Here is a 26,959-nt window from a genome sequence, read left to right as displayed (position 1 = left end):
AGTTGAGTCAGAACCTCTTCACGGGGCATCCGAATGAACAAGGGACCCACGCTTGTCCAGGGGTGGTGTTCTAAGGCACCGTCAGAGGGGTTGAGGCTGAGTATCAAGAAGACAGGCAAAATGGGGCAGGCAGACGCCGTTTGAGAAGCCAGAATTTGGAGTAGCAGCAGTCACACCTTTGACACCGGCGCCACGCTTCAGCTCGCGCATGGCCTCGCGCTCTTGGTGTAGTCGTCGATCCAACTCTTGCAGCTAGCGCGCGCGTTTGTGTGGGAACAGAAACAGGTGACGGCATGAGTGACCATGCGGCATCTCGGCGCCCTGACGTCAGCGTACCATGCTTCAGCAAACGCAAGCCTACATCATGTCGTAGCGAAAACGTTTCTTCTGCCAGCTGTTCTACCCGGGCAATGCCCTCAACCATCTGCTGTGCGTCCTGCGATGCCATTCTCGATGGTGCTGCTCCCTGTCCTCCTCCGCCACGCACTCGCCACACAAAGTTCAGAGTGCGAAATCAGTGAGATGAATCAAGTCAAACTCATTTCTCACTGCGTTCGCAACACCAAGCTTTATGACCGTTATTTTATTTTGGTGGCGCGGCGTTGTCGATGGATGGATGGATGGATGGATGCGTGTGCATATGTGCGTGGGTGAATGAGCCGTCGCAGTCGCCTGGCGCAAATGATGGGGTTGAGATGTTCAGGGCTGGTGGATAAGGGGGGCGTCAAAAGCGCTGCTTTCTGAGTCTTGGTAGGTGTTCATGACTTCTTCAGGCTGCGCACGACGTTGTCATGGCACGCCGCTCACACGCTGCAGCTGCGGGTGTTGGCCTCTCCAGCGAGCCTTTGGGACCGCCGGCTAAGCGTGTTGCGCGCACCGATGAGAATCAACAATGCCGCACGGCACTACTGTGGGCCTCACCGCAGCGCCACAGCCAGCATCAGAGGCACTCGTCAGGAATACGCGAGTCGGAAGCCAGCACCAAGAATGCGGAGGCATTGCGTGGGCGACCCAGCGCCGAGGCATTGCGTGGGCGACCCAGCGCCGAGTTGTTGTGTGTGCGGCCAAGTCTACAACATCTGCTGGGCTCCCTCAGTCCAGCTGCCAGCCGGATTGGCTTGGGTCAAGATGGTAGTGGTCGCGGCGTGCACGTCCTGCGCGGGAGTGAGACGCCAACACGCCGCACCGTGGCTCGTGGTGAATCCTTCGAGCGTCTGGCCTCCTTCTCTCAGCAACGTTCAAATATCAAGTTACAACAAACGCCCTCACTGTCGCTAGGCGTGGCTCATTCAACCGGCGAAACCGCAGACGAAGAGGAAGAGGCCATGCTGCGAGACTCTAATATCCCCTTTGATGACTTGAATCTTGAGCCAGACCTGTTGCAAGGTGGAACGGAGAACGACGACTCGGACCTTGATTCCCATGCTGGCAAGGCGGGCCCCATCAGTCCACGTCGGCGCCTAGCACAACCAGGCGGACCACCCACAGGCTCTTCCTTTTCGCTCTCAACCTACCTCCGCTATCGTGAGCGCCAAAGCACGACAGCACATCAAGCCAGTAGCAGCACCCCGCCAGGACAGCCTGTTCGTCGTCCCTCTCAAGTTCTACCGCGCGGCTTTCATCAGCGCCCCAAGCTACTGTTTTATGTCTTCCAGTAACAATCCACTCTATTATGATATTACCATTTTCACCCTCATCAGCCGCGCGCGTAACCAGATGGCCCGCTTCTAGTGCAAGTGGTATGTCATCAAGTATGAAGGTTTGAAGGGTGGGGGCCTGCGAAGTAACTGGGAAGCTATGCAATTGCATGAATATCTGCTTCATTCCGTCTTCAAGAATTCAATTAAGTCAGGGTGTTGACACAGTCAACGTGGGAGGGAAGAATATCAACCAGCGCGCTCAGCGCTGCTGTCTCCCAAAGCACACAAAAGAATAAGGGCGGCAACCAACGTTCTGTCTTGCCGAGGCGCATATGCAGTGGCCGGGCTCATGTCCTCTCGACAAAGCTGGCCAGGCAACAAAATACAAAACATCAAAGTCAACGAAACAACAAAAATGAAATGAGCCACAAATAAAAGACAATCAGTCACTCCCTCTGGGAAATCCGGGGGCTGAGCCCCTAGTGAAGAAAATAACAACAAAGCAACCGGGAGCTAGTCACGGTTGATCAGGATGGCGCCAAAGTCAGCCACCAAAGCTGGCAGTTCAGGAAATTGACGCATTGTCGTGTCGAGGTCCTTGGCCACGGCTGCTACGCCCTCCATCACATCGACCCCTTCATGCTTTAGATAGCGTTGTGCGGCGCGTCGTTGGAGGAAAAAGGTTTGCTCCGCATGACTGAGCATGTGCCACTCGGTGACTGCACCCAGGCGATCCAGGAGGTCGCGACGACGCCCCTTGTGAAGTTCGCCACGGCGGCGCTTTTGCACGATCTTGTTCCGCTTGGCACGGCACTGTTCCAAGCTCGACTCTGCACCATGGTGCAGAAAGCGCAAGGCGTCGAGACTGCGAATGGTTGCTCGCGCCTCATGGCGCTCCACATCGGTTTGGCCCACCGTGTCCTGCAGCACACTGGCCAGCGGGCGGAAAGTGTCCTGCAGGGCACGGGCGCGCGACGATTTCGCCTGTTCTCGCTGTGCTGCCAGCTGGACTTTGTAATCCAACTCCTCAGGAGTTAAGTCCACCAACCCGTGGGCATAGGCGGAAAGGGTAGCAGCCAGACCAGCACCGGCGACGTGGCCCAGCTGAGCATGTGCCGTCATGATCCAACCCAGGTCAAGATGAAGACCTGCTTGCACAAAGTGCTCGGTGACGTGGTGCAGGCGTTGGATAAACTGATCTTCATAGAGATGAATGAGGCGGGCAGCCTCGTGGGCAGAGGTTGGAGCAGCAGAGACATCCAGAGACGGTAGCTCATCGAGGTCAAGATTGAGGTTGAAAAGGCCCTTAAGCTTGATGCTGGCCACCTGCACGTCGGCGCGGATGGGCTTGGCCGTGAGGCGATTCAAAGGAGCACACGTGTAAGCGCGGGCCACCTTCTGAGCTTGCGCCGAGGTGAGGCGAGCCACGACACGTTGATCTCCCAGCGCACATTGCAGATCATGCACGCGAACGGCGAAGCCACTGAGGATATGCGCCATATGGTGGGCAGCATCTGCGTGGCAATGGCACACCTCGGCAGTTGGTGTGCTGGCGGCCGTGGGCATGGCGTCATCGTGATCAGCGCCCTGCTCCATCGTGGGCATATCGGAAGCGGCAGCGCAGGAGTGTGGTGCTGCGTCGACATCCTGGTGGTGGTCCATCGGTTCACTAGTATCGGCTGAGGGTTCGGCAGCAACCACGGTACCGTCCGTGAGGGAGCGTTCCATGCCAAGATGAACCTCCTGTGTGGCTACGAGCGTGTCAATGTCGTTGGCCGACATGGCCTTGTCGGCCAGAGGCGAAGGCATGGTCTCATTGGGGTCGAGAGTTGGGGCGGCGCCCCACGAGTAGACGGGGTGGCTCGAGGCTGACGAGCGCATGGTGGCGGAGAGGGCGCTAAGACGGCTGTGGTGGAAGGCGCATGTTTCCTCGCGAGCGGCGGCCAGAAAGCGAATGAGGTGCAGCTTGACCAGGCCCGAGAAGTCGTGGTAAAGCAGTTGGACCAGGGCGTGAGCACCGACAAGCTGAAGCAGATGCTGCAGCTTGCTGCGCGAAGTGCTGCCGGCAAAGGCGGCCCATTGTTGGGCAGCCAGCTGAGCGCTGACAGTGGCAGCACCTGGGGGTGCAGCCGTCGGGGGCACGGCTGCGATAAATTGCAGGTAAAGGGCGCAGGGGTGAATCTCAGCTCGTCCCCAAGCGGAGAAGAAGAGAAGCTCCTCGGGGGAGGGGGGCTCGGTTCCAAGCTGGTCGCGGAGGACTCCATCAACCAAGGCCTGTCGCTGGGGCATGTCGCAGGTGGTGGCAGCGAGCTGCTCAAAGACCGGGGTCATGATCTCGACGACGGTGTCCATGACGTCGCCAATGCGGCGACGCTTGAGGAGTGACTTGTACGCGGGGTGGGCACGGCAGCGACGCAAGAGGTCCATGTTGCCACGGCAAACTTGCTGGAGCTTGGTGCGAACCAAGGCCAGCTTGGTCTGTCGCGCCGTTTCCAGCTGGAGGACGTGTTTGACCATGGTCTGGGCACACTCGTCGGTGTGGGAAGAGCGTTCGAGGGGCTGCATGATGTAGCTTGTGAGTTCGGGGTAGACTTCGGCGACTGAAGTGTCGACGGCGGCGTGGGGAGTGATCCAGCAGGTGGGAAGCCCGGCGTCAGCGAGGAGGTGATGCAAGTGAATGGCGCGTTGCTCAAAGCAGAGCGCGGAGAAGAGCTCAACGACGAGGATGTCGGCCTGGAGCTCAGTGATGAGGCGGGTAGAGTTGACGGGGCGGCTGCAAAACTGCAGGCAACGTTGGAAAATTCGGCGCCAGAGCGGGTTGGGCTTGCGCCAGTCTGAGAAGGCTGAGGCTTCGAGGTCAGCGTGGCGCTGGGCCAGCTCATCCAGATCAATGCCATAGGTTGAGCACGAGCGCAAAAGGCAGACACGTTTCATGGCTTGCAAGTCAAGCAAGGCTTGTTCGTAGCCATGCACAGCGGCGACGCGGTCAGCAACGACGGCGCTATTCGTCTCATCGGCCTGTGACAGCGGGATGGGGCTGCGGGAGGCAATGGTGTGGGCGACGGCTGGTGCGAAAAAGTAGCGCTGGCTGCCATGACCACCAATGGTGTGCAGCTGGTGGGTGGCCTCGAGGTCGCGAACGTCGCTCTCGGAGAGGGCAAACATGTGACGCACGCGCGTTTCAGAGAGCAGGAAGTGACTCAGACAATCGTTGCAGAGTCGGAGATCGTGCATACCGAGGGCCAGGTTGGCGGTGGGGGCCCAGCATAGGGAGCAGCAACTGGCTTGCGGGGCACGGGCAATGTATACTTCAGCAGCAAGCGCCAAAGCAGGCACATGCTGCACGTTGGCCTGAGTGTGAGCAGCCTGGGTATCGAGGAGCACACTACAGGCTGGGTACTGTTGGGCAAGGTTCAGCAGCGCTGCAAAGCCATCCTGCAGACACCAGCGAAAGCCCTCGCCTTGGGGTGCGGGGTTGGCAGGGTCACGGGCTTCGGCTGGGGGGGCATGCGCCAAGGCATCGTTCCAAAGCTATCATGGTTCGTCAAGGGGGAAGGGGCGACACGAAAAGCTCGTGAGAACGCGGACGCGAGGGGGTTGAAGGCGGAGCCGGCACGGGCGGGTTGGGAGCACATGAACCGACCTGTTTCGTGACAAGGTGGTGACGCAGAAGGGGATGGGACTGCGCGATGTGGTGGAGGGCAGCCTCGAGGCGTTGAGGGTGATTTACGGCATCCGCCGGTTGCTGGCTCAGGCCACGAGCAACGACAGCAATCCACAGGTGCTCGCGGCTTGCAAGGTTATAAAGACGGCGGCAGGTGGCACGTACAGCGCATAAGCTTGCCGGGTCACCGGTCAAGTATGCAAGTGTCCGCAATATTAACTAGCGGTCGACAAGGAAATGGAGGTGAGCGCTCTGACAACGACAAGCGGGGTTGTTGGCAGACAGGGGACGGCGCGCGTTGTCAGGATGTGCATGCGCGGGCAAACCTCGTCGGGAAGGGCGAGCAAGTCCATGTTGGACCGTGTGTGCGTGCCTTCCTTGGGGCGAGAGGTGGGACACGGGCTGGGGCTGCCCGGCCGCAACAAACGCGCGCGTGTGTGTGTGCAATGTGTTCAAAACCGGTTGATGAGGAAGCTGCAGGCGGAGAGGGGGCAGGGGATGCAAGTGTATTGGCGTGCGCAAGGGACAGGGTGGCAGCGGCACCGGCAAGAAGAAAATGCGCAAGTGGTGGAAGGGGACAAGGGGTACCGAGGCGCTCGCTGGACGACCAGCTAACCAGAGACCACATGAAAAATTATTGGTGGGAGTCCAATAAGTCGTACTCACAGAGAGAGAGAGAGAGAGAAGAGGAGAGAGATTAAAGACACACACAAAAAGAGAGAGAGAGAGAGAGAGAGACGAAAGCAAAAAGCCTTTGGTGATAGGAGAGAGATAGAAGAAGAAGAAGAAGAAGAAGAAGAAGAAGAAGAAGACATGCAAACACACACAAGTACGCAGTTGTCGGGCACGAGGTGGGGGGACAAAACTGAATGGTTGTGTGTGTATGTGTGTGTGGTGGTGGGTGGTTGTGTTGTTGGGGTCGGTGGTGGGGTTAGCGAGGGCCGGTCAGGGCAGTTGGTTTGGGAGTGTTTTTTTTGTGGCGGTGGCGGTGGCGGTGGCGGCGAATAGGGTTGGTGAGGGACGACGAGCAGGGCGAGTGTTGCATGGATGACATTTGCGTGCATCACATCATGAATGAAAGCGAGAAAGAAAAGGGGTTTGGAACGTAAAGATGAGTGATCTTCAGGGGTGAGCAAGTGGGGGAAGCACACGAAGTCTTGTTGAATGGCAAGTTGGTGTGGCGGTTCGTTCAGCAGTGGTGGTGGCCGCAACATTTGATCAGCAGCAGGAGGTAGCAGTGAGCGATGCGTCAGCCCCAAACATGCCTGGTGGTGTAGTGGCAAGGCCACAACGCAATTCGTAGCCAGACCGTGATGCCATTGGGAGAGCCAAGCCAAGTTGGTTGTGTGTTGTTGTATGGTTGGGACAAGAATCGGGGTGAGGGTTTAAGCATGAAAGTATGATAGTGAACAACATTCGTATGGGGCCAGGGATGGGTTAGGGTTAGGGGAGATGGTTTCGCCACCCCCTTTGGTTGTTGTGTGAGATGGATTGGGTGGCTAGCATGGATCTGGACCAAGGACACGGGACAAGTTCGCGCCCCCAGTTTCGCATCTCACCGACGCTATAAGCCTGCCACACACCTTCATGTCCACATCCTGCCCTTATGGAGAAGTCGCAGGAGGGGGTCATCCTTGAGCTTTCTCTTGAATAAACCCCTTCTCTTGAATAAACCCCTTCTGTTTCTGCCAGCGGTTGGCTCGGGTGTCAATTTTCGCGCGGCTGGCAGAGTACGCTGTGCCGCCTTCTGCGGTCCCTCCATCGATTCATGGAGGGGGGCTGCATGTTAAACTCTCAACCAAGCGTGCAACGGCTGTTTCAAATGTTGAAGAGTCGAGTCGTACCAATTGTGTGGCGCAGCATCGCGTGCCAGACGTGATTTGTGGCACGTGAGTTGCAGGGATGAGTGAGATGTGGACAGGTGTGGACTGTCCCACCCCTTGTCTTCGCCGTTGACAACAGACCACGCGGCGCCGGCGCCATGCCACATGTTTTTCGTGGTGTCACACGCCACATTTGCATGTGTGCAGATCCAAACAACAGCATCATCAGCACTGCATTTGTCACCGCCCAACTGAGGACAACTGAACAAAAGACACAGGGTGATGCAACAAACTAGGGATAGCACCAGATGGGTTTTGTCACGAAGACTACAGACGCAACTGCGCACATCGTTCACCTGAAAACGCTGACAATGGACCATTGCTCGTGTTGGTCGCGACTGTTGCTTGGGAATGCTTGGCAAGTTGGAATTTGCGTTGGGGGTGTCCCCTCTACTTGTTTCTGTTCCACCCTGATGGTCCATCCCCGATTCTGCAGATTTACGGTCACGTGTGGAATTTGGGGCAACTTGAGCCAACCGCGCTCTGCAGTACGCTTGCTGCCTCATTGGCGCGATTCTGCGCATCTTGAACCCCAATCGGGGAAAAGGACAAGGTGCAGGGATGACCGGCCCCCTCTTGGGCCTTGCTTCTGTTGGTTGGGCCGTGTGTGCCCTGGTGAAGTCGCGAACCACCTCGGAGGGGAATGGTGATGACACTTGAGCCAAATGCACCCGGCTGCGTAGACGGCCATCGAGCCCCGGCCATTCAACGACGTCTTTCGATGTGAACTTTCTGGCCTTCTTGAAGCTGCGCGGCCACGACTTCCGAGGCATGAACATCATTCGGATCGCAGCGTTTAGCAGCTGTCGTGCTTACAATGACACTGTGCCTTGCAGCTTTCAGCGCGGGACACTGTCCCATCCCCAGGGGGGACGTTCCTGCGAATGTCTGGCCTGTCCCACCGAACCAGAGCATTGCGACCCTGTTGTGTCACAGCACATGCATTCTATGAGATCTTGCTTGTGGGTCCCAAAAGCAATCTGCGCTTGCATCCGGCACATTGTTGTGAGAGCACGCATCGCCAACGCCTTTTGGTTTCGAGGCGCAAACATGATGACACATTGCCTCATGGCATGCGACAAGCGCCATAATGGCAGCACGCACGCACCAGCGCCTGTGCCTGACGTGCACATCTCTACAGCTACCGACCTTCATGGCGAGCTGAGTCTGGGCGCCATAATTAATCCAGAGCTGGTAGCTCGGGTGAGTCTGGCAGCCGCCTTAGGGCAACCAAGGTTGCTTGTGCCAAATCGGCTGGAGCTCGTCGATCCTTCTGCGGCGCCACGGTGCAACGCTGCTGATACTCTGCAGCAGCGACCGCCAGCGCCGCTGCCACACGCACGCGTGTTCTCAAATTCACACGCCAAGCCCACAACTTTTCATCTGACAACTGCACTACTTCGGGATTTGGAAAACGAACATCGGAGGCGTTGGGTGCACCACAATTGTCAGAAAAGGTCGCCTGGAGCGGAACGCGAATGCAGTCAAAGGAAAAAACAACAGAGCTTTTAAAGCGTGAGATTAACACACTTCCATTTACACGACCCTCCAGCGCTCAGCTGCTCACCGCGCCGCCGCTGACGCCGCCATTGCCCCTGGGGGCTGCTGAGGTGAGTGCTGACCAATGCTGGGCTGCGGTCGCAGCTCTGAAGCAGATTTTGGACAGGACGGATCTATTTCTCTGCATTGATGCTGTGTAGCTCATGCACAGTCGCTGCTGGTCCTCCGAATCCATAGGAAACCAGTCTGATTGCTGTGCACACAGGGACAGACTCAAGACTAGACCGTCAAGACCATGGCGATTGACGAAACTGCGGGGGTGGCGCTGGCCGATGACGGCGATGTGGGCATGGCTGAACTTGCCAACGCCATTGTGACGCCAAGCAATGTGGCCCTCTTTGTCATCTCCCTCCTACTTGTCCATCTCTGCGTCTTCTTCTTTTGGGTCTACCAATACATGACCACTGACGGTGTGCCCAAGATGCAGTTTGGCAAGAAGGAGCGTCAAGACTAGACAACCAGACGTCTCCTCGCTTGCGCAGGCATGGTCGGACAAGCATCCTGGGGTCGCTCAACCTTCTCCCAACGCAAATGCCAATGTGTCGTGCACGGCCGTAATTTGGCGTTGCCGTTGGTTGTTGGCCGAGCCAAGCAGCAGCCGTTGACGTCCCACCGCAAAATCGACAACCCTTACCATGGATGCACCATATGCTTGGCTTTTGAAAGTAAATTGTTGTTTTTCTCAATCTGCCTGCGTTGTGGACAAAGCCTAACAGTTCGGGGTTTGGGCGCGCTCATCCGACCAAAGGCGAAGCGAGTCTGGCAATCAGCACACATCAGGTCGTGAAAGAGTGAAAGACTCTTGGTAGCTTGGATATCATGGCTGTCAAATGTCCAAAATGACGTAAACATCATGGGTGGCCCGCTCCGTGTGAATCTGCATGTTGGAGTAGGTGATAGCCTTGATCTCAGTACCCTGTGGGTGCTTGGCCAAGTCAAACACCTCGCCCTTCCTAAGCATGCACAGCGATAGCCATGGTCAGTCGGGGCACAGGTCGCTTGTGATGTGCATTGCGTACAGCTCGGAGAGCGAGGAGCTGGGCCGTGGTCGCTCATGGCAATGGCCACATCCTACCCGCGCACGGTAATCTTAAAGTTGTCGGTATCAAACTCGACAATTTCAACCTCACGGCACACCAGGTTGTCCTCGGCGCTAAACCGGAACAAAAACTCGTCCAACAACGCATACAACAACGACATCAAATCATGACCTAAGCGTGCAAGAACATGACCCCCCGGTGGTCAGTGTCCAGAGCACAAGCAGAGGCGCGCGAGAAATGGGGGGATGATCAATAGCATTGGTGCAAAGACGAATAACCTACCCTCGACTGAGAATTCAGAAGTCTGTGAATCATCAATCTCAATAGCATCCAGCTCTGTCATGTATCCAAACATGGCCACAACGGTTTGCTCAAAACTATCCTTCAGTGTCTGCCCCCACGCATGCACCCTGTTCCACCCAGCAGAAAGTTAGATCTGCTAGAATCGGGTTGATCTTCAAATCCTCCAAAAACTAAGAGATGATTTGTACAAAGTGTTGCACGTACTGGATATCAGCCGTGTGGTCTAGATCTGCAGAGATGACAGAAAACGTGAGCCAGAGGCGCGCGGAGCATCGATGTCGGGTGCAAAGTCGGATGAGCCACAGAACCAAGGAACAGGCATCAAAACATGGACATGAGATGGGGCAATGACGTTCACGTACATTCAAACCCGCTTGCCGTGGTCTTGGCCTCGGCCTGTTCAAGCCCGGCCCCCCCGGAGCACATGAACAGCATTCAAAAAGATCCGAGTAGAAAAGGATACAAGATAAAACAAGAAGCCAAAAAAAAAACAAAAAAAACCCCCAATCAGAAAGAGACCGAGCTCCGCGCTGGCAAAGCACCCAAGCAATCAGGGACACATCGAGTCAACGTCCTGTGTTTCTCACCGTGTTGGCGCGTTTTGCCTCCTTCTCGCCGCCCTTTGAGGTCGGAGAAGTGCCTGTCGAGTCAGCCATTCTGTACGTTGTGTGATGATTGTTCTGCTGCTGTTGTCGGCTCTGCGTCACAACACACGTTGACTTGATCAAGGTACCGCCAATGGAGAAAAACTGTTGCTCTTCTCCTTCCGCCCCGCCAGCCAAGAAGCAACACCACCCCGTCGTAACACAGATCAGACAGACCTGCCAACTCTGGCCTCGCAGCACAAGCTCGTCGTCCAAAATTGAAAAGCAGCGAGCGACCCGTCACGCGTCAAAAATCTGACTTTTAATTGTCAGACGAATTATCCGCCTCACTGGAAAAGTATTTTACTTCATCAGTACAAGCTGCTGTGACTCCTTCTCACAAGAATGAGGTGTGGGAGCACTTTGACCCGTATTCGTATTTTTTTTTTCTTCATCACAATGTTAACATGGAGCAGCACGATCGGTCGATGCTTGCTGCTGCGATTAGTCTGGTTGGCTCGCTCTGGGCAATCCACAGCAGTCAGTCATGTCCTGATCATCAAGAAACACAGCCACAGTCAACTGCCTCTCAAGAACAAGGAGCGCACGAGCCACCAGATAGGCGATCGGCCTCGACACAACAAGTTCAAGATACAAGGCCAGCGAGAATTTTCCTCCCTGAACCGTCACATCCTGCCCAAGATGCAAGTACAGTGAGAATTTGCCTCCCTGATCCGTCTTCAACAACGAGCACCAGAGCGATGCCAGGAACAGCCGGACCCAAGGACGTGCAAGCAAAAGCTGCTCGATCGAAAGCCACTCAAACAACAGCCATTCGCCGCTCAAAAGACACTCGAACAACACCATTTCCTCGCCAAAATGCTGCTTCGGCAAGAGCCACTCAGCTGCAAAATGTGCAAACTACTGCGCAAGCAACAGGTCTTCATGAAGCTGCCCATCCTTCCTCGGCTGTTCAGCTTGCGGCTCGACCAAAGTCGATGCAAGCAAAGGCGCCCGAGATCAAAGTCTCTCGAGCACAGACTGCTCAAGCCAAAACCAACCAAGCCGCCATGCAGGCAGCAACTGCTCAAGCAACCATAGCCGCTCAGGCAAAGGCTGCTGCTCAAGCAAAGGCTGCTGAAGAACGAGCTGCTGTGGAACGAGCTGCTCAAGCAAAGGCTGCTGAAGTACGAGCTGCTGAGGAACAAGCTGCTCAAGCAATGACTACTCGAGCAAACGTCGAACCGATGCCCATTGTACTAGTACCCCCCCTTGTCGTTTCTCCCAAGACCTTGAGGGACGCAATCCTGTATGGTCGTGAGGAGAAAACTCATCCAGGGCCAAGTGGTGAAGTGCGGTGTAAGTTGATTCATCGTGGTGTTGTGTACATCACCGACGAAACAAAAAGCACAGTCATCACTCATTGGCGCCTTGATGGTCAACGCAAAGATGACATCAAGAGTTTGGTGGAGACTTTGAGAGCGTCCACATTGTGCTGGTGGTCGATGACAGCGGATCCATGCGCAATGACAGTGTCAACCAATTTCAGTCTCGCACAGAAGCCGTGTTCATGTCCCTGCTCAAAGTTTTTCGCGACATGCAAGCAAATGCCAGCCGAGAGCTTCAAAGTGCCCTGAAGAACTTGTCTATTTCCCTGATTCTGTTTGCAGAGAAAGCAAGAGTGGAGCTAAACCGGGCTCCTCTGGGCCCAGCTTTCCTGGCAAAGCTGCAACGTCTTGCAAAGTCAGTCGCCAGAAGTCACGGATTTTACTTATCTGGATTGACGGCCCTGGAAGAGCTGTTGGCACCGGAAGCAGAAGCCAACTCGCGCATTATGGTGCTTTGGCTCAGTGATGGGGCGCCCAGTGACCATGTCTTCGAGCGATGCTCCCATGACATCGAGGTTTGGCAACGCCTTGACGATTCCGACAAAGCTGATTGTGTCAAAGGTGCTGCCTGTCGAACGGAAGTCAAAACAAACGTTCGAGAGCAGATCTTGCGCCGCGTCCAGCGCCTTGGTGATACGCTTGGGCAAAATCGCCTGAGCTTCTATACCGTTGGTTTCGGGCCAGTAGACTCGGAGTTTGAAATGCTTCACGACATGGCTGCTGTCTTGATGCATGGTCAATGTCTCAGCCTGGGCCTGAACGTGGCCGCTCTTGTCAATGCCTTTTCGACATTGACCGACACTAGCTCAACGCTTTTGTTGGGGACCGCCGGCACGTGTCAAGAACAGGTCAGAAATGAGAAAGAATGCTTGGACGAAGTGGTGGAGACGCGAACATGGCACCTGTATACCAGCCGCAAGTATACGTTTAGCAAGAAGCAGCGGTTTCGGAGTCAGCAGCTGGCGCCGGGAGCTGACGGCATCGCCGTTTCCAAAACACATTTTTCGTCGGGCCGAGAGCGTTACGCCTTTGATTGCACGGAGGTGGCTTGCGAGGTCAAGGGCTTCCGTCTTGTCGCCAAGAAGAGTCGAGCTGAGAAAAAGTTGAGGTTCCATGAACGAATCGCCAAAACGCAATCGGCTGCTCAAGCGATGGCCGACTGCTTCAACAAACGTTTGCAATCTTGTTTTGACAGTCCGCAGCCCGCATTGCTCCTCCATTTTGTGCCTTGTGCAATTTACGAGGTTGATGAGGTCAGCCGATCAGGTGGCAGAGCCTGGTTCTTGGTCGAGCCGCTCCTCGAGGGCAGGTTCTGCAAGTGGAACAACAACGCTGGTGGTGTACGGAAGAACATTGGCGTAACAGTGCGTATCGGTACTAGCGAGCTGTGTATCGACGACGTCACTCAGGCCTTCAGCCACTTTTCATACGAGAGATCCAACCATTCAGCGCTGATCTGCGACATGCAGGGCATTTGGAATGCCGTTGATGGGTTTTCGTTGACTGACCCAGTCATTCATCATGTTGGATGTAATCGCAAACACAGGGCTGACACTGACTTTGGAGGTGCGGGCATCGACAGTTTCTTAGCGACCCACAAGTGCTCCACGTTGTGCCAAATGCTCAAGTTGCCTTTCATAGAGCCACGGCTCAGCAAGCACAAGCAGCATACGTTCGAATCGGTACTGCGGAGGCATCAGGCCTATTAACTTGCATGGCCTGCCGCCTCCATGGCCTTTTACATGTGACTTTGCGGCTGACTGTTGATATGTTCATGCTTGTCGAATAAGCTGGCCCGGGGCCACAGCCACCACAAACTGAGTAGGCTGACTTGCGACACCCTATCGATAATTGAGTATTCGAATGCCAACGTCCGTTCACTGACCAGGTGACCTTTGACATTGAGGCCAAAGCCTGCTCGCCTCGAACTCGCTTGGTGAAGAAACGTGCAAATACATGGCGTGTTGCCACTGTGCCGAGCTCATCCTCACTTGACACACAGCATATCGCAGAGCGACACAAACAATCAGCTGAGGCTGTGCCAAAGCCGAGAAGAGAGATCACGGACAGAGACAGGCGCAGGCACACGGGCAGGGACATATGAGCAGGTGGACAATCACAAACACATCCATGGCTGCAGGTACAGCCAGACCATGTCGACGATGGCATCTGTTAGGTCTATGCCTGTCGCAAGCGCAATCGCTCCGGTATTCAAGCGTTCGTATACAGCAACAGACGCTTGACTGACTCGAGTGGCAATGTGATTCAGGCACTTTCCAAGCTGTCATCCTTACACGTGCTTTATTGCCCGCCCGTCATACACTCCCTGATCCCCCTCTCTCTGGCAAATTGTATCTATTTGATGGCTTAAATGTGCGCGCAACAAGAGCTTCTGACTGCAAAATAGCACTCAATTTGTGAACGCAGTCAAAAAGAGGTATCCAATTCCACCTCGACCTGCGGTCCAACAGTTACACGTGTTTGATAAAGCGCGCCGCGCCCGTGATGCGTGTCACATCACCACCACCATCGCCACGCCACCACCTCCTCATCCTTTTTGCCGTAACGCAGCCCCTTGGACGTAATGATACAGGTGTCGGTGAAGCTGTGAAAGATTGAGGAGAATGACAGGCTGAGTCTCACGCGGGCTTGGCACGTTTAGCATCGGTTGGACCAGCATCGGCTTGGCGCTTGCCACGTTGTTGATCACGGCCCTTGGGCTGCTTCTTTTTCATGCTGAGCGGATTGGGTCCTTTCTTCTTCTTGTGGCGAGGTTGAGTGGCACCTGCACTCGCACCTGCAGGCCCGGAGGAACGTACAGCACCAGAGGTGGCTGAACTCGCGGGTCGGGTTTTAAGAGGTGCAGCTGCGGCGGGGACCGGGGCTCCAATCTTGCGGGCTGTGAGGGCAGCCACAGCTTGCTCTGTAGCCACGGTCGGTTTGAGCAAGATGGGGCGGTTGTTGAGGACAGTGATGACGGGCAGGGCTGGGATGGCGGCCAGATCGCGCATCAGGCGGTTGTCCTGTGTTGCCACGACAAATCGATGCTCATTCTTGGGGCCTACACAGAGGTAATGAGTTGGCAAGCAAAGGCCAAGCAGTATTGGCGGCCAATATGAGTATGAAGAAGGAGCGCTCGATGCTCTGAGCAGCAGCCCACCGCTAGGCCGGTCATACCAATCAGGTTTTTGACGCATTTTCCGGCCATGATGGTGGGCTTGTGACCACAGCGGCGAAACTTGAAGTTGCGCAACAAAACTTTGGCACCGTGCATGTCTTCGCCTGTGGTGCACATCCAGCACACGTTCAAGATGAATTAGCCAATAAGTCGGGGGTTCCGGTGCCAACGGTTGTTTCAGGTTTTCGATGTTTTTTGGCCAGGACTGTTGGCACGGGGAAACGACGCCACGTACCGATGGCATCCAGCTCCACGTAGAGGCATTTGGTTGTGACTACACGGGATCACAGAGAGATTGGGACGGCAGGCAGCACCATGAGCAGGGCGCCTGCGCCTGATATGTGTTTCTGACTGTACGCGTGCTTGCGTGAATGCGCGAGTCATGATCGAGAGCTGTGATGAAGCGTACAAATCTGGACAGGACCGCCAAGTAGATCAGGCAGACGTTCTGTCACGTGAATTTGACTGTCCAAGCATGCCTGGGCAAAGGTACCGTCGACTGTTTACAGACCAACACGCATTGAGGGTTTGCGAAGCAGCTGGGCGCAAGGCACATTTCGGCCGGTTGACAAAGGGGTCGCCTGGAGGTGTTGAGCGTACCTAGGACTTGAAAAGGTTGACGAAAGCCAAAGTTTTGCGTATAGATGGACATGCGCTTCTTATTGCGCTTGTTCTGGCCGGCAAGTAGCAACAAAAGTTCCACCGTTAGATGGGCGAGGTGCTGAGCACACGTGGTGCCGATGCACGCTGACGACCACCGCCTGCTTGCGTCCAATCCATGAATGGTGGTGTATCTCTGCTTGCCCCATCCCTTGCTTCGCCATACCATCTCGCCCGATAGAATTGCAAACCGAGCTGCATCATTGTCGCCATCACCAGCCACGCCCTGCTATCGGCCCGATCAGGTCCGTGTTGAGCATACCTGGGTCACCCGCATGTTGGTGGTGGTCTGTTCGACCGGAAATGTCAGACAATCGTTCTCCCCTCAAGTGTGTCGAGTAGTACACATCTTCATCTTCGTGTGCTGTGTGCGTGTGAGTGTGTGTGTGTGTGTGTTCATCTTCGATTTTGAACAGAAAGGAAGAAATGGAAAAGGGACCTCGGTCGTCGCGGTCGCAATGGCGATGGTGGATCGAAGGGGGGGGGGGGGGAGAGAAAACAAAACAGCACGAGGCCTTGTGGCTCAAGCTCGAGTTTATAGAGGCCTGAAAAATCACAACACGTCCACCTTCGGACGGGGCGGGGTACGTGAAAGGAAAAGGAAACAAGCTACACAATGAGGAATGGCGATGCGGCACGGCCGGCCAGAGACCTATTGCCTCGAGAGTTGATCTTTGCCAAAGCGCGGAGGGGAGGCAGCATGAGTCAAAGACACATTCAGACACAAGAGGTGCAAAGGTGGCGAACACAAGACAAGCCGGGTTCACAACATACAAGAGGTGGTAATGTAGGAGGAGCCAAAGCCGCCCATCAGGCCGAGGATGGCAGCTGTCCAGGCTGCCGGCTTGGCTTGCACAGCGGGGCCTGCACACATGCCCGTAGTTCAAGAGTGAGAAAGACGGCGCACCGAGATAGATGATGCACTGGCTTGACCACGACTCCACAAAAATAAGCCCATATTGTGTGGTGAAACAGGAGGAGGAAAGCACTCACCGGCACGAATGGCAAAGGCTGCCGCGGCGCCAGCAAAAAGGGCCATTTGGCCGTACTCGTGCAGGCCAAAGGCATTGACGACCTCACGGTACGAAGCCTTGGTGATGCTCTCAGCAGGCGCCATGATAAAAGGTTGCGATGACCGATCCGACCTGAAGAGCCCGAGCGGCAAGGTGGGTCAGTACCCGCACTCTCTCAACACCTCGCACAGCGCAGTCAAGCACAAATGGGCTTGAAAGAAGCATGTTCACCCTCGCCCTGATCTTCAAGAGGGCGCAGAGCAAGCACCACCTTGACCACAATGCCAAGCGCTCGGCAGAGAGAGGCAGAGAAGGCACAGAGAGGCAGAGAGAGGCACAGAGAGAGGGAGAGAGAGAGAGAGCGCGTACCTTTGAATCAAACAAGGGAGAAAAAAATATGGAACAAAACCTGGTCCAAAACCCGGTCCATGAGCTGACCCTAACAAACCCAATGTCAGATAATTCCTCTGTGTGTGTGTGTGTGTGTGTGTGTGTGTGTGTGTGTGTGTGTGTGTGTGTTTTATTTCGTGATTTGCTTGGCCCCCTTTGCAGCCCCCTTTGGCCCCCCCCTCTCTCTCTCTTCTCCTGGTCTGGTTATCAATCAGCCGCGGTCCCGGTCGTTGTAGTGCAGGGTAGTTCACTTAGACGGGCACATGGCGGCCAAGGTTCTTGACTCCGAGGCCGGTGTGCCAGACTTGTTGGTGGCGCTCGAGCAACGGTTTGCCCAGGTGGACGGCTACGGCATTGCACGGGAGGAGCGTAGCAAATTGCGACGCGCCGGGCGCTATGCTGAAACAGAGTCTTTGCAGTACGGGGAGGTTCGCTTGACCAGCTTCTGGCGTTTGTTGCAGACCCTGCCCTTGACCCCCGAACATCGCATCTTTGCTGACGTGGGCTCGGGGACCGGGAAGCCTGTCTTTTGTGCGGCGGCCTTGGAACCGGCCTTTGACACGTGCATTGGGATCGAGATTGTGCCGGCGCTGCACGAGGAGGCATGCCGCGTTCAGGCAGCCCTCCAGCAGGGCACACCTCAAGAGCACACGCTGGCGAAACGCATTCAATTACACAATGCCGACCTCTTCAAGGCCGTGGATGTCTGGGCCCAGGCCCAGGTGCTCTATATACCCTGCACATGCTTCACTAACGACATGATGGCCGCGGTGCACCGGCTGCTCTTGGAGGACAAGGTGGCTCCCGGTACCCTCATTATCACGACCACGCGCGAGCTCACGGACAAGGAGGGTGGTCGGCTGGCCCATGTCCTCACTCGGCAGCTACCGTATCAGCGCGGGGCCATCACCTTTCACGTCTACCGCAAACTCCAGGGCTCCTCTGCAAATTCCAGCACAACAACGTCTACGTCCGAGGCTGCGCCCTCATCACCAATGCCTGGTGCCACTACTTGCACCCCGACGGCCGAGTCTGCCCGCGCAGGCAATACCAAGTCCCATGGGGCAGGTGAATCAGACGCACGTCCCATGGACAAGCGCTCAAAGCGGTAGCACAGGCTGGAACAAGCCACGCAACTGCTTCGTGGCCACTTCGCCGGGGTTGTCAGCCTGGGATGCCGGGCTCGTTGAGGCCTCTAGTGTTTCAAGCGTGCCTTGCCAATCATTACCATGGTTGTCACAAAAAACCATTGTGCCGGTGGGTTGACCATCTTTCCATGCTGCACAGGTCACCGTGCTTCCATCAGCAAATGTGTATTTGCCCGCGCCAGAAAACCGCCCCTGTGCAAAGTGTCCCTGCAAGATGTCCCGTGCAGTACATGAGCGGTGTGAGATCGCGCCAATTTTCTGAATCGATGTCCCTCGTCTATCGATAAGTCCCATTTCAACACGACCGGAAAAAGCGAGAGAGGGAGAGAGTAAACAGAAGAGGAGAGGGAGGAAGAAGAGGAGAGAAAAAGAAAAGGAAAAGCGAGCGCGAGAGAGAGAAGAGGGAGCCCAAAAAAAAGGGTAGAACAAGGTGCGAGATCGAGGCAAAGAAATCAGAAGATGAAGAGGATGGATGCATGGTGGGCGGGGTAGCCAAGTTGCGGCGATGACTCATCCAACGCGCACCTCATACACAGCACCAGACGCCAAAGCGAGCTTGCCCGTGCCATGCATCTTGTCTTCCTCCCAAGCTCCCTCGTAAGTTGTGCCATCTGGAAATGTCATGGTCCCCGTGCCGCTGTACAGGTAGCCGAAGCAAAGCAGCACACCATCGCACTGTGAGCGGGCAATCGCGCGCTTCTACACCCGGGCGCATGGCATACCTGCGCCCGACGGTGGTACCGTCGTTACCCTTGATGTATTGGCCCTTGTATCTGCATAATGGAGCAGCAAAGCATGGCGCCAACCGTGAGCACCAAGGAACAGAGTCCAGACTGTCTTCATCGAGCGCGAAGGCAGGCTTCATTCACGTACACACTGCCATCGGCGCAGATGAAGGTGTTCTCATGAAGGACTGGCGGCTCAGCTGCCAGAAATCAAGTATTCGACCGGTGAGCATAAGCCACCCCTTGAGTTGTGCGTGCCAAGCTGCGCATGTTCACCTGGAGGATTTGAAGAGGCCACGCGCTTCTTGCTCATGATGGCGGTAAGCAAAGGAGCTTTTCGAAGCGCACTCGCTTGGCTCTGAGTTCCTGTGCGTTGCGACACTCTTAAGCACCAGCTTTATGCTTGAGTCTGTCTTTTACTTGGCCTGCTCACCACCTGAAGCACACGGTCGTGTTAATGTGCCAGCCTCTGGCTGGTTGTCAAGGCTTGATGAGGGAAAGAAGAGAGGGAAAAAGACAAAAGATCTTTGTGAAATTTTTGTGAGAGACAGAAGATCCATTGGATGGAGCAAAGATCATTTTTTTTTGATTTGACACGACAAGGTGGAATACAAGTCCGTCGAAAGGATTTGGATAGGTCAGACAAGGGCTAACATCACATAGACAACAGCAAACACGCATCGGTCTCGTCCCAGTATTCATCGAAGGTGTGAATACAAAGAGAGCCAAGAGCGCCAAGGCGCGGGAGAAAAAGGAGCGACAATCCTGTTCGGCGAGGAAATTCACGCAGCTGCTGTAGAGGCAACATCAATGTTATGACGGATGGCACGCGACGACGTCAGATCTCGCGGCAGCTTCCCATCGCGATTCCGAATCTGAGGCAGACAGATAAAGGTGAACAGCCAGGGAAGAAAAGTTTTGAAGCCCAAACGCACGCGGTTCAAGCGGCGGGCCACCAGGCCTGTCAGCAGTCTGGATCAGGGATGATGGAATCCGTGGGAGCGGGGTACATGGCATACTTGTGTGTTGGCACCGGCTCGCAAAAGTTGCCGAACCAAGCTAGCAGCATTGATGCGCGCCGCATGATGCAAGGGCGTGTTGCCAAAATCATCGACCAAGTCCAATCGACACCCGCGCCTAGCACAACGCCCCAGGCAGGGCCCATCTTTACGTGAGCTCAAAGGCATGCCAGGGTTGAGCCTAGCCAAAGATCCAGCCTGATGCAACCTACCGCAACAGGCCGCGCACAATCTTGTTTTGGCCGTGCGCACATGCTACGGCCAGAGGTGTCATGCCCATCTCCAATGCCACGTTGAGGTTGGTACGATCCATCATGAGGATGCTTAGCGTCTCATCATCTCCCTCTTGGATCGCTGCCAGAACCGACACGGCCTTGGCTTGCATTTGGTCTAATAACAGCATTGGCCGCTCAAATCAACTCTAGTACGAAATGGTCATTGGCCTTCATAGCGGGCGATTTGCGAGCTGTCTTTCCCATCGCCCGCACAGTACCTGAGCTATAACGCGCTCGTGACTCGCGGCGGTGGCCCAGCGTGCTCGACTCTGTTCGGGAAGTCTCTTGCTCTTGGGCATCTTCCTGGCGCAGTGAGCGCGAGGACCGGCTCGATGCAGAAGCCTTGGGTGCACCGCTCGTTGCAGTTGGTTTTGAAGCCTTGGTTGTTCGGCGGGCGCGAGTGCGAGGTGCAATGGCCGAGCCCAGGCCCACCTTGGTGCCCTTGCGTAGAAAAAATATTGGCACCTATGTCAACCGCAGAGGGAATGATTTGAGTCATTTTCGTGCCTTCTGTCCTCGCGATAGCACGTATCAAAAGCATTGCAGTACTCGTCAGCGGTTCTTGCCTTGGGTGGCGCAGCAGTGCCCATCGTTTCAAGAGCCTTGAGCCGAGCGCGATAACGGCAGTAGCTGCCAAAGGGCAATACGACGCAGGGGGATAGGACGCAGTCGATGCTGAAGGTGCGCGGCATGGTCGTTGCTGAAGCAACAAAGAGTTCATCCTATATGACAAGCCAACCAAATATGTTGGGGGGGGGGTGTCCGCACAGCTCTTGGATCGGCCAGGTCAAAGTGTGTTTACCTCGCCATGATGTGGCTGGCGACCTCGGCGTGTCTCCTCTGGGCGTAAGAGCCATGTAACGGTGATGTGTTGCGTATCGGTGCGCGTGTCGTGCAGCATCCGGACGATCCGCGCTACATAGGGCTTGGGCGCCTCAGCAGCGCGCAGCAGCACGGTGCTGTCTGTCGTGAGCAGGGTCTCCCCAAAGCGTATGTTATTATAAAATATGGCCGCATCCTTGGGTGTGCGTCGAAAGATCAGCATAAACGACACATAGCAAACGCAACAGGTGAGCTGCACTGGGGCGGTGCGTTGCGTGTGGGTGCGAGGAGCAAGTTGTTTGACAAAGTACATACAGCTTGTATGGCGGTCAGCTCTTCGCGAGAAAGATTATGCGCGGCGGCAGCACTCATGGCAACAGAAGGCCCTTCCCATTGCCATCCGGTATGTTTGGACACCTGGTTGGCAGAATCAGTTCCGGTACTGTCCGCAGTCTGACCTCGAGTGGCCTCGAAAGGCACCTCGACAGGAAGGGCCGCCAAGTTGAGCGGCTCCTCTGAACCGGGAAGACTCTTGGGCCGCGCGCCACGACGCCCGTAAGCCCTTTTCATGCCAGATTTGGTTTGTTCAGCATCGTGTGTTCGCTTGTAAAAGCGTCGCGGTGGTATGGTCTCTCGCTTGCCATCGCTCCCAGGGGTTTCGCTATCTTTGAGTGGCATGCTTGCTGTTGGAGATGTCGAGCCTGGGTGCATCAGCCGCCCTCACCAAGAAAGTCAGTTGATAACCCACCAACCTCCACCTCAAGATGCTTGCGGCTAAAGAAATGATATCCAGCAGTTCAGGAAGACTACCTTTGCATTCTCGCCCGCATGACGTGTCTCTACTGCCAGCGCGCATGCGCCACACGCCCGCCAGCTGCAGCTCAAACTGAGTGAGTTTGAGAGGAGAGAGTCAGAGAAAGAGTTTGAGAGAGAGAGAGAGAGAGAGTTAGAGAGAAAGAGAGAATTTTGAGAGAGCGAGAATTGTGTGTGTGAGAGAGAGAGAGAGAGAGAGTTTGTTTGCAAGGAAGTTTTTGATGCGGTTGCGGTTGTGGAGCTCGTGTCACAAACTTCAGGACGACAGAAGGCCAGGATGAGGAGATGTATGGCTCGGCCTTGCAAGTGCGCGTCGATAGTCTTGATAGAGTAAGCTGCCAAGCGAGTGTGTGTGTGTGTGTGTGTGTGTGTGTGTGTGTGTGTGTGTGGCTAGCAATCAAGGTGGTCACGAGACGCACATCGACCCAAGCCGAGGGCCCCGACCCCAAGTATCACCATGGCGGAGGGTGGTGGGCGGCGGGACGGGCCCGATTTGCGTTCTAAAGCAGCCATCTTGCGCTGGATTGGGGCCGATCCAGGCCACCGCGCAAAGCTGGATAAACTAAAGGTGGGTCTCAAGTACGGCTGACACTTGTCACAGACACAGCTTACCCAAAGTCACCCTGTCTTCGACTGTTCGATCCTAGCTGCCGGACGACTGTACGGTGCCCGAGTATGGGCCCATCTATCTCGGACACGATGGCCCGCGAGGAAAATGGTGCTGTCGAGCCTGCGGGAAAACATCTTCGACCAAAACCAAGGTTGGCCAGCCATGCTCCAAGCCGTCGATAGAGAAGCAATCGGAAACACTCGCCCGGCTGCTTTGCACAGTCTCGGCCCATCTGGCATGCGCTGTATCCGCACCATCCCTGCTGACTGGAACCTATTTGACTGCTATGCGATATAGATTTGGCATCATCTTGGTTCGGGCTTGCTCTCTCCTGCAAGAGCCATCTGCCCATGGCTGCACCTCACCAACGATTACGATCGCTTCGTGATGTTACCACCCAAGTCGGACGCCCCAAAGACAGCGCAGCACACAGCGGGCACCACTCTGCCCCACCCCCAGATGACGGGATCTAGTCCCACCGAACCTAACAACAAGAGAGCTCGACGTCATCCCGTGCCACCACCCCAGCTCATGTTGCCTCCGTCGCAAGTTACACTGGCTGCCACCACAGCCTCGACAGCCCAGTCATCGATACCCTCGCGGCCCACGCTCCTGTCCTTGTCATTTTTGGAACAGCAGCGGCAGCAGCAACAGCCGTCGTCCACCGCCCAAGCAACACGATCTCTAGCACAGCGGCGGCATTCATCAACACAAGATGCCAACCACACAACAGCCTTGCAGGAAGCTGCTGCAGAGATACAAAATGTTCGATCCAATCTGGACGGTGTGGCGCGACAGTTGCAGGACATGCTCAAAGCACTGGGCACTATGCAAGGGCGGCTGGCTGCCGTGGAACGGAAGCTTCATCTATAGCCAATTCTGTTGAACGTGCCTCGTACGTCTTCCTTTGGCCCAAAGCCAAGCAACTTCAAATTGTGTCATTAACAAGGCACTTGCTTGCAAATCAATTCAAACAAAAGCAGCGCCTTCTCTGAAGCAGTGCCTCTCGCACCTACTCCAGCGCTGGGAGAAGCTTGCTACGGCACTCGCCAAAGCCCACGCGGAAGCCCTCGCCTGTGTTCCAGCAGGAGAAAGAGTTACATTGGCACGGAGTGGAGGCAACAATGCAGAAAGGTTCAAGTTCACAGCTCGGGAACCGACCTTGGCAGAAGCCCGACATGATGACAGTGTCGTTATCCTTGAGAAACTTGCGCACTTCGCCCTCACCCAGGTCGATCTCCTTGGTGCCACGCCAGGACAGCTCAATCATGGAGCCGTATGAATCGGGTGTCTGCACACATGACCCATCACATTAAGCCACATCTACACAGACAGATCGTTGCATGCGACAAGGGCAGCAGCCCAATCACTGCTCTCAGCCGCTTTTCACGCACGAACCTTGCCGCTGATGGTGCCAGAGCCCAGAAGATCACCGGGTTGAGCATTGCACCCGTTGATCGTGTGGTGGGCAAGTTGCTGCTTCATGGTCCAATACATGTGCTGAAAGAGACACAAGTCGCCGCGCCAGTGTATGAACGTAACGTGCCAATTGGGAATGCTAAACAAGAGCAGGGCCGCTCTTCTAGTTTCGATACCCATTTGGTCCATGGCCACTCACCTTCAGGTTGGAGTTGGTGACGACCTTGCCTTCCTTGCCTTCAGCTGTGGAGGGGGAGCCGTGGAGAATGCCATGGGCATGAAGGAGGCGTTCGGTGAGCTGAAGAGGACACTGGTCTATAGCAGATCGTGAGCAAGGCACATACGAGCGATGGCCACGCTGAGATTGATGTCAAAGGAATATGGGTCCTCGTGGCGCAGGTACGGCAGCGGCACAGGGTCCTGGACGGGGTTGGGCACGGTAAAGGGGGCCAGGGCGTCCATGGTGACCACCCAAGGGGAGATGGAGGTGCCAAAGTTCTTGCCCAGGAACGGACCCAGAGGAACGTATTCCCACTTTTGGATGTCACGTGCTAGTACGACGAGCCACACCCACATGCACGCTCACATGAGAGTTGAAGACATGCTTCACGCGCGAGAGGAGAAAAGCGAGGGGAGGAGATGGGCCTCATCTGAGAGATGATCAGGGACCTACCGCTCCAGTCGTTCATCACAACCATGCCAAAAATGTGGTCCTGAGCCTTTTCAATGGGGATGGGTTCGCCCAGAGGGTTGCCCTGGCCGACGAAAAAGGCCATTTCGAGCTCAAAATCGAGAAGTCGCGAGGGACCGAAGACCGGGGGCTCATCTAGGTGTATGGGCAAGAACATGGTGCAGCGTGAGCACCCGCAAAATTTCTTGGGGTTAGCTGAGGGCCGGCAAACCTTGAAAAAAGCTCACCATCCTTGGGGCGGGTTTGACCACGAGGACGACGGATGTCCTGGCCAGACACGATCACGCTTGACGCACGACCATGGTAACCGACGGGAATGTGCAGCCTGGTTGTCACATCGTCCCCAGAAGCCAATGAGCATCACACCCCATCCCATCATGGCTATCAAGGTTCGAAGGTCCATGAACCAGCAATCATCACGAGGGTCTTACCAGTTGGGCAGCAGGGGGTTGGAGGCATCGCGGAACATGGTGCCCAAGTTTGTAGCGTGCTCACGGGAGCTGTAGAAATCGGTGTAGTCACCTGTAAAGGCGCAAGGGATGAGCCGCGGTGAAGCACACCATCGGAAAAACCATAGATAGGTGCGTACCGATGGAGGCAGGCAGGTGCATGGTAACCGACGCCTGCGGCACCAAGGCACTAGGAAAAGGGGTGGGTGGGTGAGAAGGCGGGGTGGCGCCACAGCTTGGGTGCAATGCAGAGGTTGGGGTCTTACCGGGCACGAAGCTCGGCATTGTCGCGAAGCACGGCCTAAGGAACATTGCAGCAAGGGATTTGCACATGAGGTGGGCATGACCATGCGCGGGAGGGTCATTCACTTGAGCATACCTCATCACTGGACAAAATCTTTTGCAGAGAGGCACGGGTTTCAGTCCAAGCAGCCTTGGGCAAAGCCATCAGTGGGTTCAGGACAGCCTAGGTAAAGGGTTGGGAAGGAACAATGCTTGAGCTGGGGTGACAAAAACCAAAAACCAATTCCATGCCAGTCGAATCAGAGTGGCGTCAAAGAAGCACGCACAGCATCAAAGACATCACGATGCTGGGAGATGGTGGGGCCTGACAGAGGAGGACAGGTGGAAGAGAGAAGGTGGATGAGATGCAACACGGCCAGTGACGGGTGTGAGCTTTCATCGCTGACATGCTCAGCGATCCTATCCAAGCCTCGGGACGCACCATCAATCAGGTCCTTGACGGCGCTGAGGTCAAGCACGTAATCACCGATGGCCACACCAATGTGGCGGGCATCCTAGCTCGTGGAACACGTCAAAAACACGGGCGTAAGGACGAGCGCTCTTGTGCAACAAAGATGGGCGGTCAGCCAAGCTGCTTTACATGGGGCCTGGCTCATTCTGACCTCGCCAGAGCGGGAGAAGACGCCATAGGGCAGGTTTTGGATGGGAAAGTGAGATTCCGGGGCAACGTCGATGAATGACTTCATGGCGGCGTCGGTGTGCGCCTGCGCAGCAGAGAGGGTGAGCGGTGCGCACCGCACCGTATCGCAGAGTACCTCCACAACAAGCGTACCTTCTTGGCAGCCGGCTGGGAAATGGTGGCGGTGATTCCAACGCAAAGCAAAAACGATAAGCACGGATGAACGGACAAGAGCCCAAGCGTGCGATGCGGGGGGGGTCTTGAGTCAGTGGCAGCAGCAAAAGCAGGGAAATGCCACTGGCAACACTTGGAAGGCGGTGTGCTTTGGCTTTCTTTTTTTTTTCACGTGACAAGAGAGAGGGGGAACGAAGAAAATTCTTGAGAGAAGAGAGAGAGAGAGAGAGAGAGAGGAGAGAGAGAGAGATGATGTGAAGAGTTGAATTGGTTTGGTGTGATGTGAAGAAGAAGAGAAGAGATGAATTGCATAAGCGCTTCGAGGTTGAACAAATTGTCAGCGGGATCCTGTTGGAGCGATTCCTGTTGGAGGTGGTCAAAATGGAAGGCGCTTTGGAAGAACAAAATTTTTATGTGCGCATGCGTGACTTGTTCGCTCCAAGTCGGGGGCATGGGAGCGTTCAAGGGGCGCCACAAGCAGAAGCAACTCTCTCTCTGTTCATCGACTGTCTGGTTGGTGCAACGCCATGCACTGCCGTCTTATCAGTCCGAGTCCGAGTCGCTGCCATAGGCCCCCAGAAGCGCAAGT

The 26,959-nt window shown here is 55.6% G+C and overlaps 8 protein-coding genes across 8 annotated transcripts; 3 read left to right on the top strand and 5 right to left on the bottom strand.

The window, feature by feature from the left end:
- Window positions 1-1,825: 1,825 nt before the first annotated feature.
- MONBRDRAFT_31491 (uncharacterized protein) lies at window positions 1,826-6,518 on the bottom strand (the record flags this gene model as incomplete). The annotated part of the gene is made up of 4 exons (XM_001743625.1): window positions 1,826-5,171; window positions 5,631-5,712; window positions 5,971-6,056; window positions 6,132-6,518. The coding sequence occupies 4 exons, from the start codon at window positions 6,516-6,518 to the stop codon at window positions 2,154-2,156; spliced, it is 3,573 nt and encodes a 1,190-aa protein (XP_001743677.1). The 3' UTR covers window positions 1,826-2,153.
- Window positions 6,519-9,573: 3,055 nt separating this feature from the next.
- MONBRDRAFT_15006 (uncharacterized protein) lies at window positions 9,574-10,317 on the bottom strand (the record flags this gene model as incomplete). Its single annotated transcript, XM_001743624.1, has 4 exons — window positions 9,574-9,700; window positions 9,823-9,958; window positions 10,070-10,197; window positions 10,295-10,317. Coding segments are annotated over 4 exons (414 nt in total), but the record flags the coding sequence as incomplete, so codon positions are not given.
- Window positions 10,318-12,775: 2,458 nt separating this feature from the next.
- On the top strand, window positions 12,776-13,771 carry MONBRDRAFT_23474 (uncharacterized protein; the record flags this gene model as incomplete). The annotated part of the gene is made up of 1 exon (XM_001743870.1): window positions 12,776-13,771. One exon carries the CDS (start codon window positions 12,776-12,778, stop codon window positions 13,769-13,771), a length of 996 nt encoding a protein of 331 aa, XP_001743922.1.
- Window positions 13,772-14,701: 930 nt separating this feature from the next.
- On the bottom strand, window positions 14,702-17,047 carry MONBRDRAFT_31489 (uncharacterized protein; the record flags this gene model as incomplete). The annotated part of the gene is made up of 8 exons (XM_001743623.1): window positions 16,894-17,047; window positions 16,675-16,764; window positions 16,163-16,264; window positions 15,841-16,095; window positions 15,650-15,739; window positions 15,476-15,514; window positions 15,240-15,344; window positions 14,702-15,123 (listed from the first exon to the last, which is right to left on the bottom strand). The coding sequence occupies exons 1-8, from the start codon at window positions 17,015-17,017 to the stop codon at window positions 14,702-14,704; spliced, it is 1,227 nt and encodes a 408-aa protein (XP_001743675.1). The 5' UTR covers window positions 17,018-17,047.
- A 519-nt stretch (window positions 17,048-17,566) lies between these two features.
- On the top strand, window positions 17,567-18,415 carry MONBRDRAFT_6328 (uncharacterized protein; the record flags this gene model as incomplete). Its single annotated transcript, XM_001743869.1, has 1 exon — window positions 17,567-18,415. The coding sequence occupies one exon, from the start codon at window positions 17,567-17,569 to the stop codon at window positions 18,413-18,415; it is 849 nt and encodes a 282-aa protein (XP_001743921.1).
- Window positions 18,416-19,958: 1,543 nt separating this feature from the next.
- MONBRDRAFT_23471 (uncharacterized protein) lies at window positions 19,959-21,970 on the bottom strand (the record flags this gene model as incomplete). The annotated part of the gene is made up of 6 exons (XM_001743622.1): window positions 19,959-20,051; window positions 20,196-20,313; window positions 20,408-20,585; window positions 20,689-20,935; window positions 21,273-21,550; window positions 21,751-21,970. 6 exons carry the CDS (start codon window positions 21,968-21,970, stop codon window positions 19,959-19,961), a joined length of 1,134 nt encoding a protein of 377 aa, XP_001743674.1.
- Window positions 21,971-22,562: 592 nt separating this feature from the next.
- On the top strand, window positions 22,563-23,588 carry MONBRDRAFT_6326 (uncharacterized protein; the record flags this gene model as incomplete). The annotated part of the gene is made up of 3 exons (XM_001743868.1): window positions 22,563-22,673; window positions 22,753-22,866; window positions 23,013-23,588. 3 exons carry the CDS (start codon window positions 22,563-22,565, stop codon window positions 23,586-23,588), a joined length of 801 nt encoding a protein of 266 aa, XP_001743920.1.
- Window positions 23,589-23,667: 79 nt separating this feature from the next.
- On the bottom strand, window positions 23,668-26,472 carry MONBRDRAFT_34985 (uncharacterized protein). The gene is made up of 15 exons (XM_001743621.1): window positions 26,350-26,472; window positions 26,180-26,281; window positions 25,999-26,071; window positions 25,844-25,881; window positions 25,654-25,740; window positions 25,541-25,575; window positions 25,415-25,464; window positions 25,257-25,347; window positions 25,053-25,150; window positions 24,808-24,960; window positions 24,479-24,685; window positions 24,334-24,377; window positions 24,114-24,215; window positions 23,877-24,006; window positions 23,668-23,789 (listed from the first exon to the last, which is right to left on the bottom strand). The coding sequence occupies exons 2-15, from the start codon at window positions 26,261-26,263 to the stop codon at window positions 23,728-23,730; spliced, it is 1,254 nt and encodes a 417-aa protein (XP_001743673.1). The 5' UTR covers window positions 26,264-26,281; window positions 26,350-26,472; the 3' UTR covers window positions 23,668-23,727.
- Window positions 26,473-26,959: the final 487 nt, after the last annotated feature.

The sequence above is a fragment of the Monosiga brevicollis genome, genomic scaffold (genome assembly GCF_000002865.3).
Source record: "Monosiga brevicollis MX1 MONBRscaffold_4 genomic scaffold, whole genome shotgun sequence".
Classification (NCBI taxonomy): domain Eukaryota; class Choanoflagellata; order Craspedida; family Salpingoecidae; genus Monosiga; species Monosiga brevicollis.
Note: the sequence above shows the minus strand (reverse complement) of the source record. Positions and strands in the feature narration are given on the sequence as shown.

Bases quoted from the DNA above. Each gene is read 5' to 3' on its own strand.
- MONBRDRAFT_34985 (XM_001743621.1), bottom strand. From the start codon at position 26,263: ATGAAGTCATTCATCGACGTTGCCCCGGAATCTCACTTTCCCATCCAA. The intron at 25,741-25,843 runs GTGCGTGCTTCT...CCCTTTACCTAG, and splicing joins ATCGTGATGTCTTTGATGCT to GCTGTCCTGAACCCACTGAT. The intron at 24,961-25,052 runs GTGAGCTTTTTT...CCATACACCTAG, and splicing joins TCAAACCCGCCCCAAGGATG to ATGAGCCCCCGGTCTTCGGT.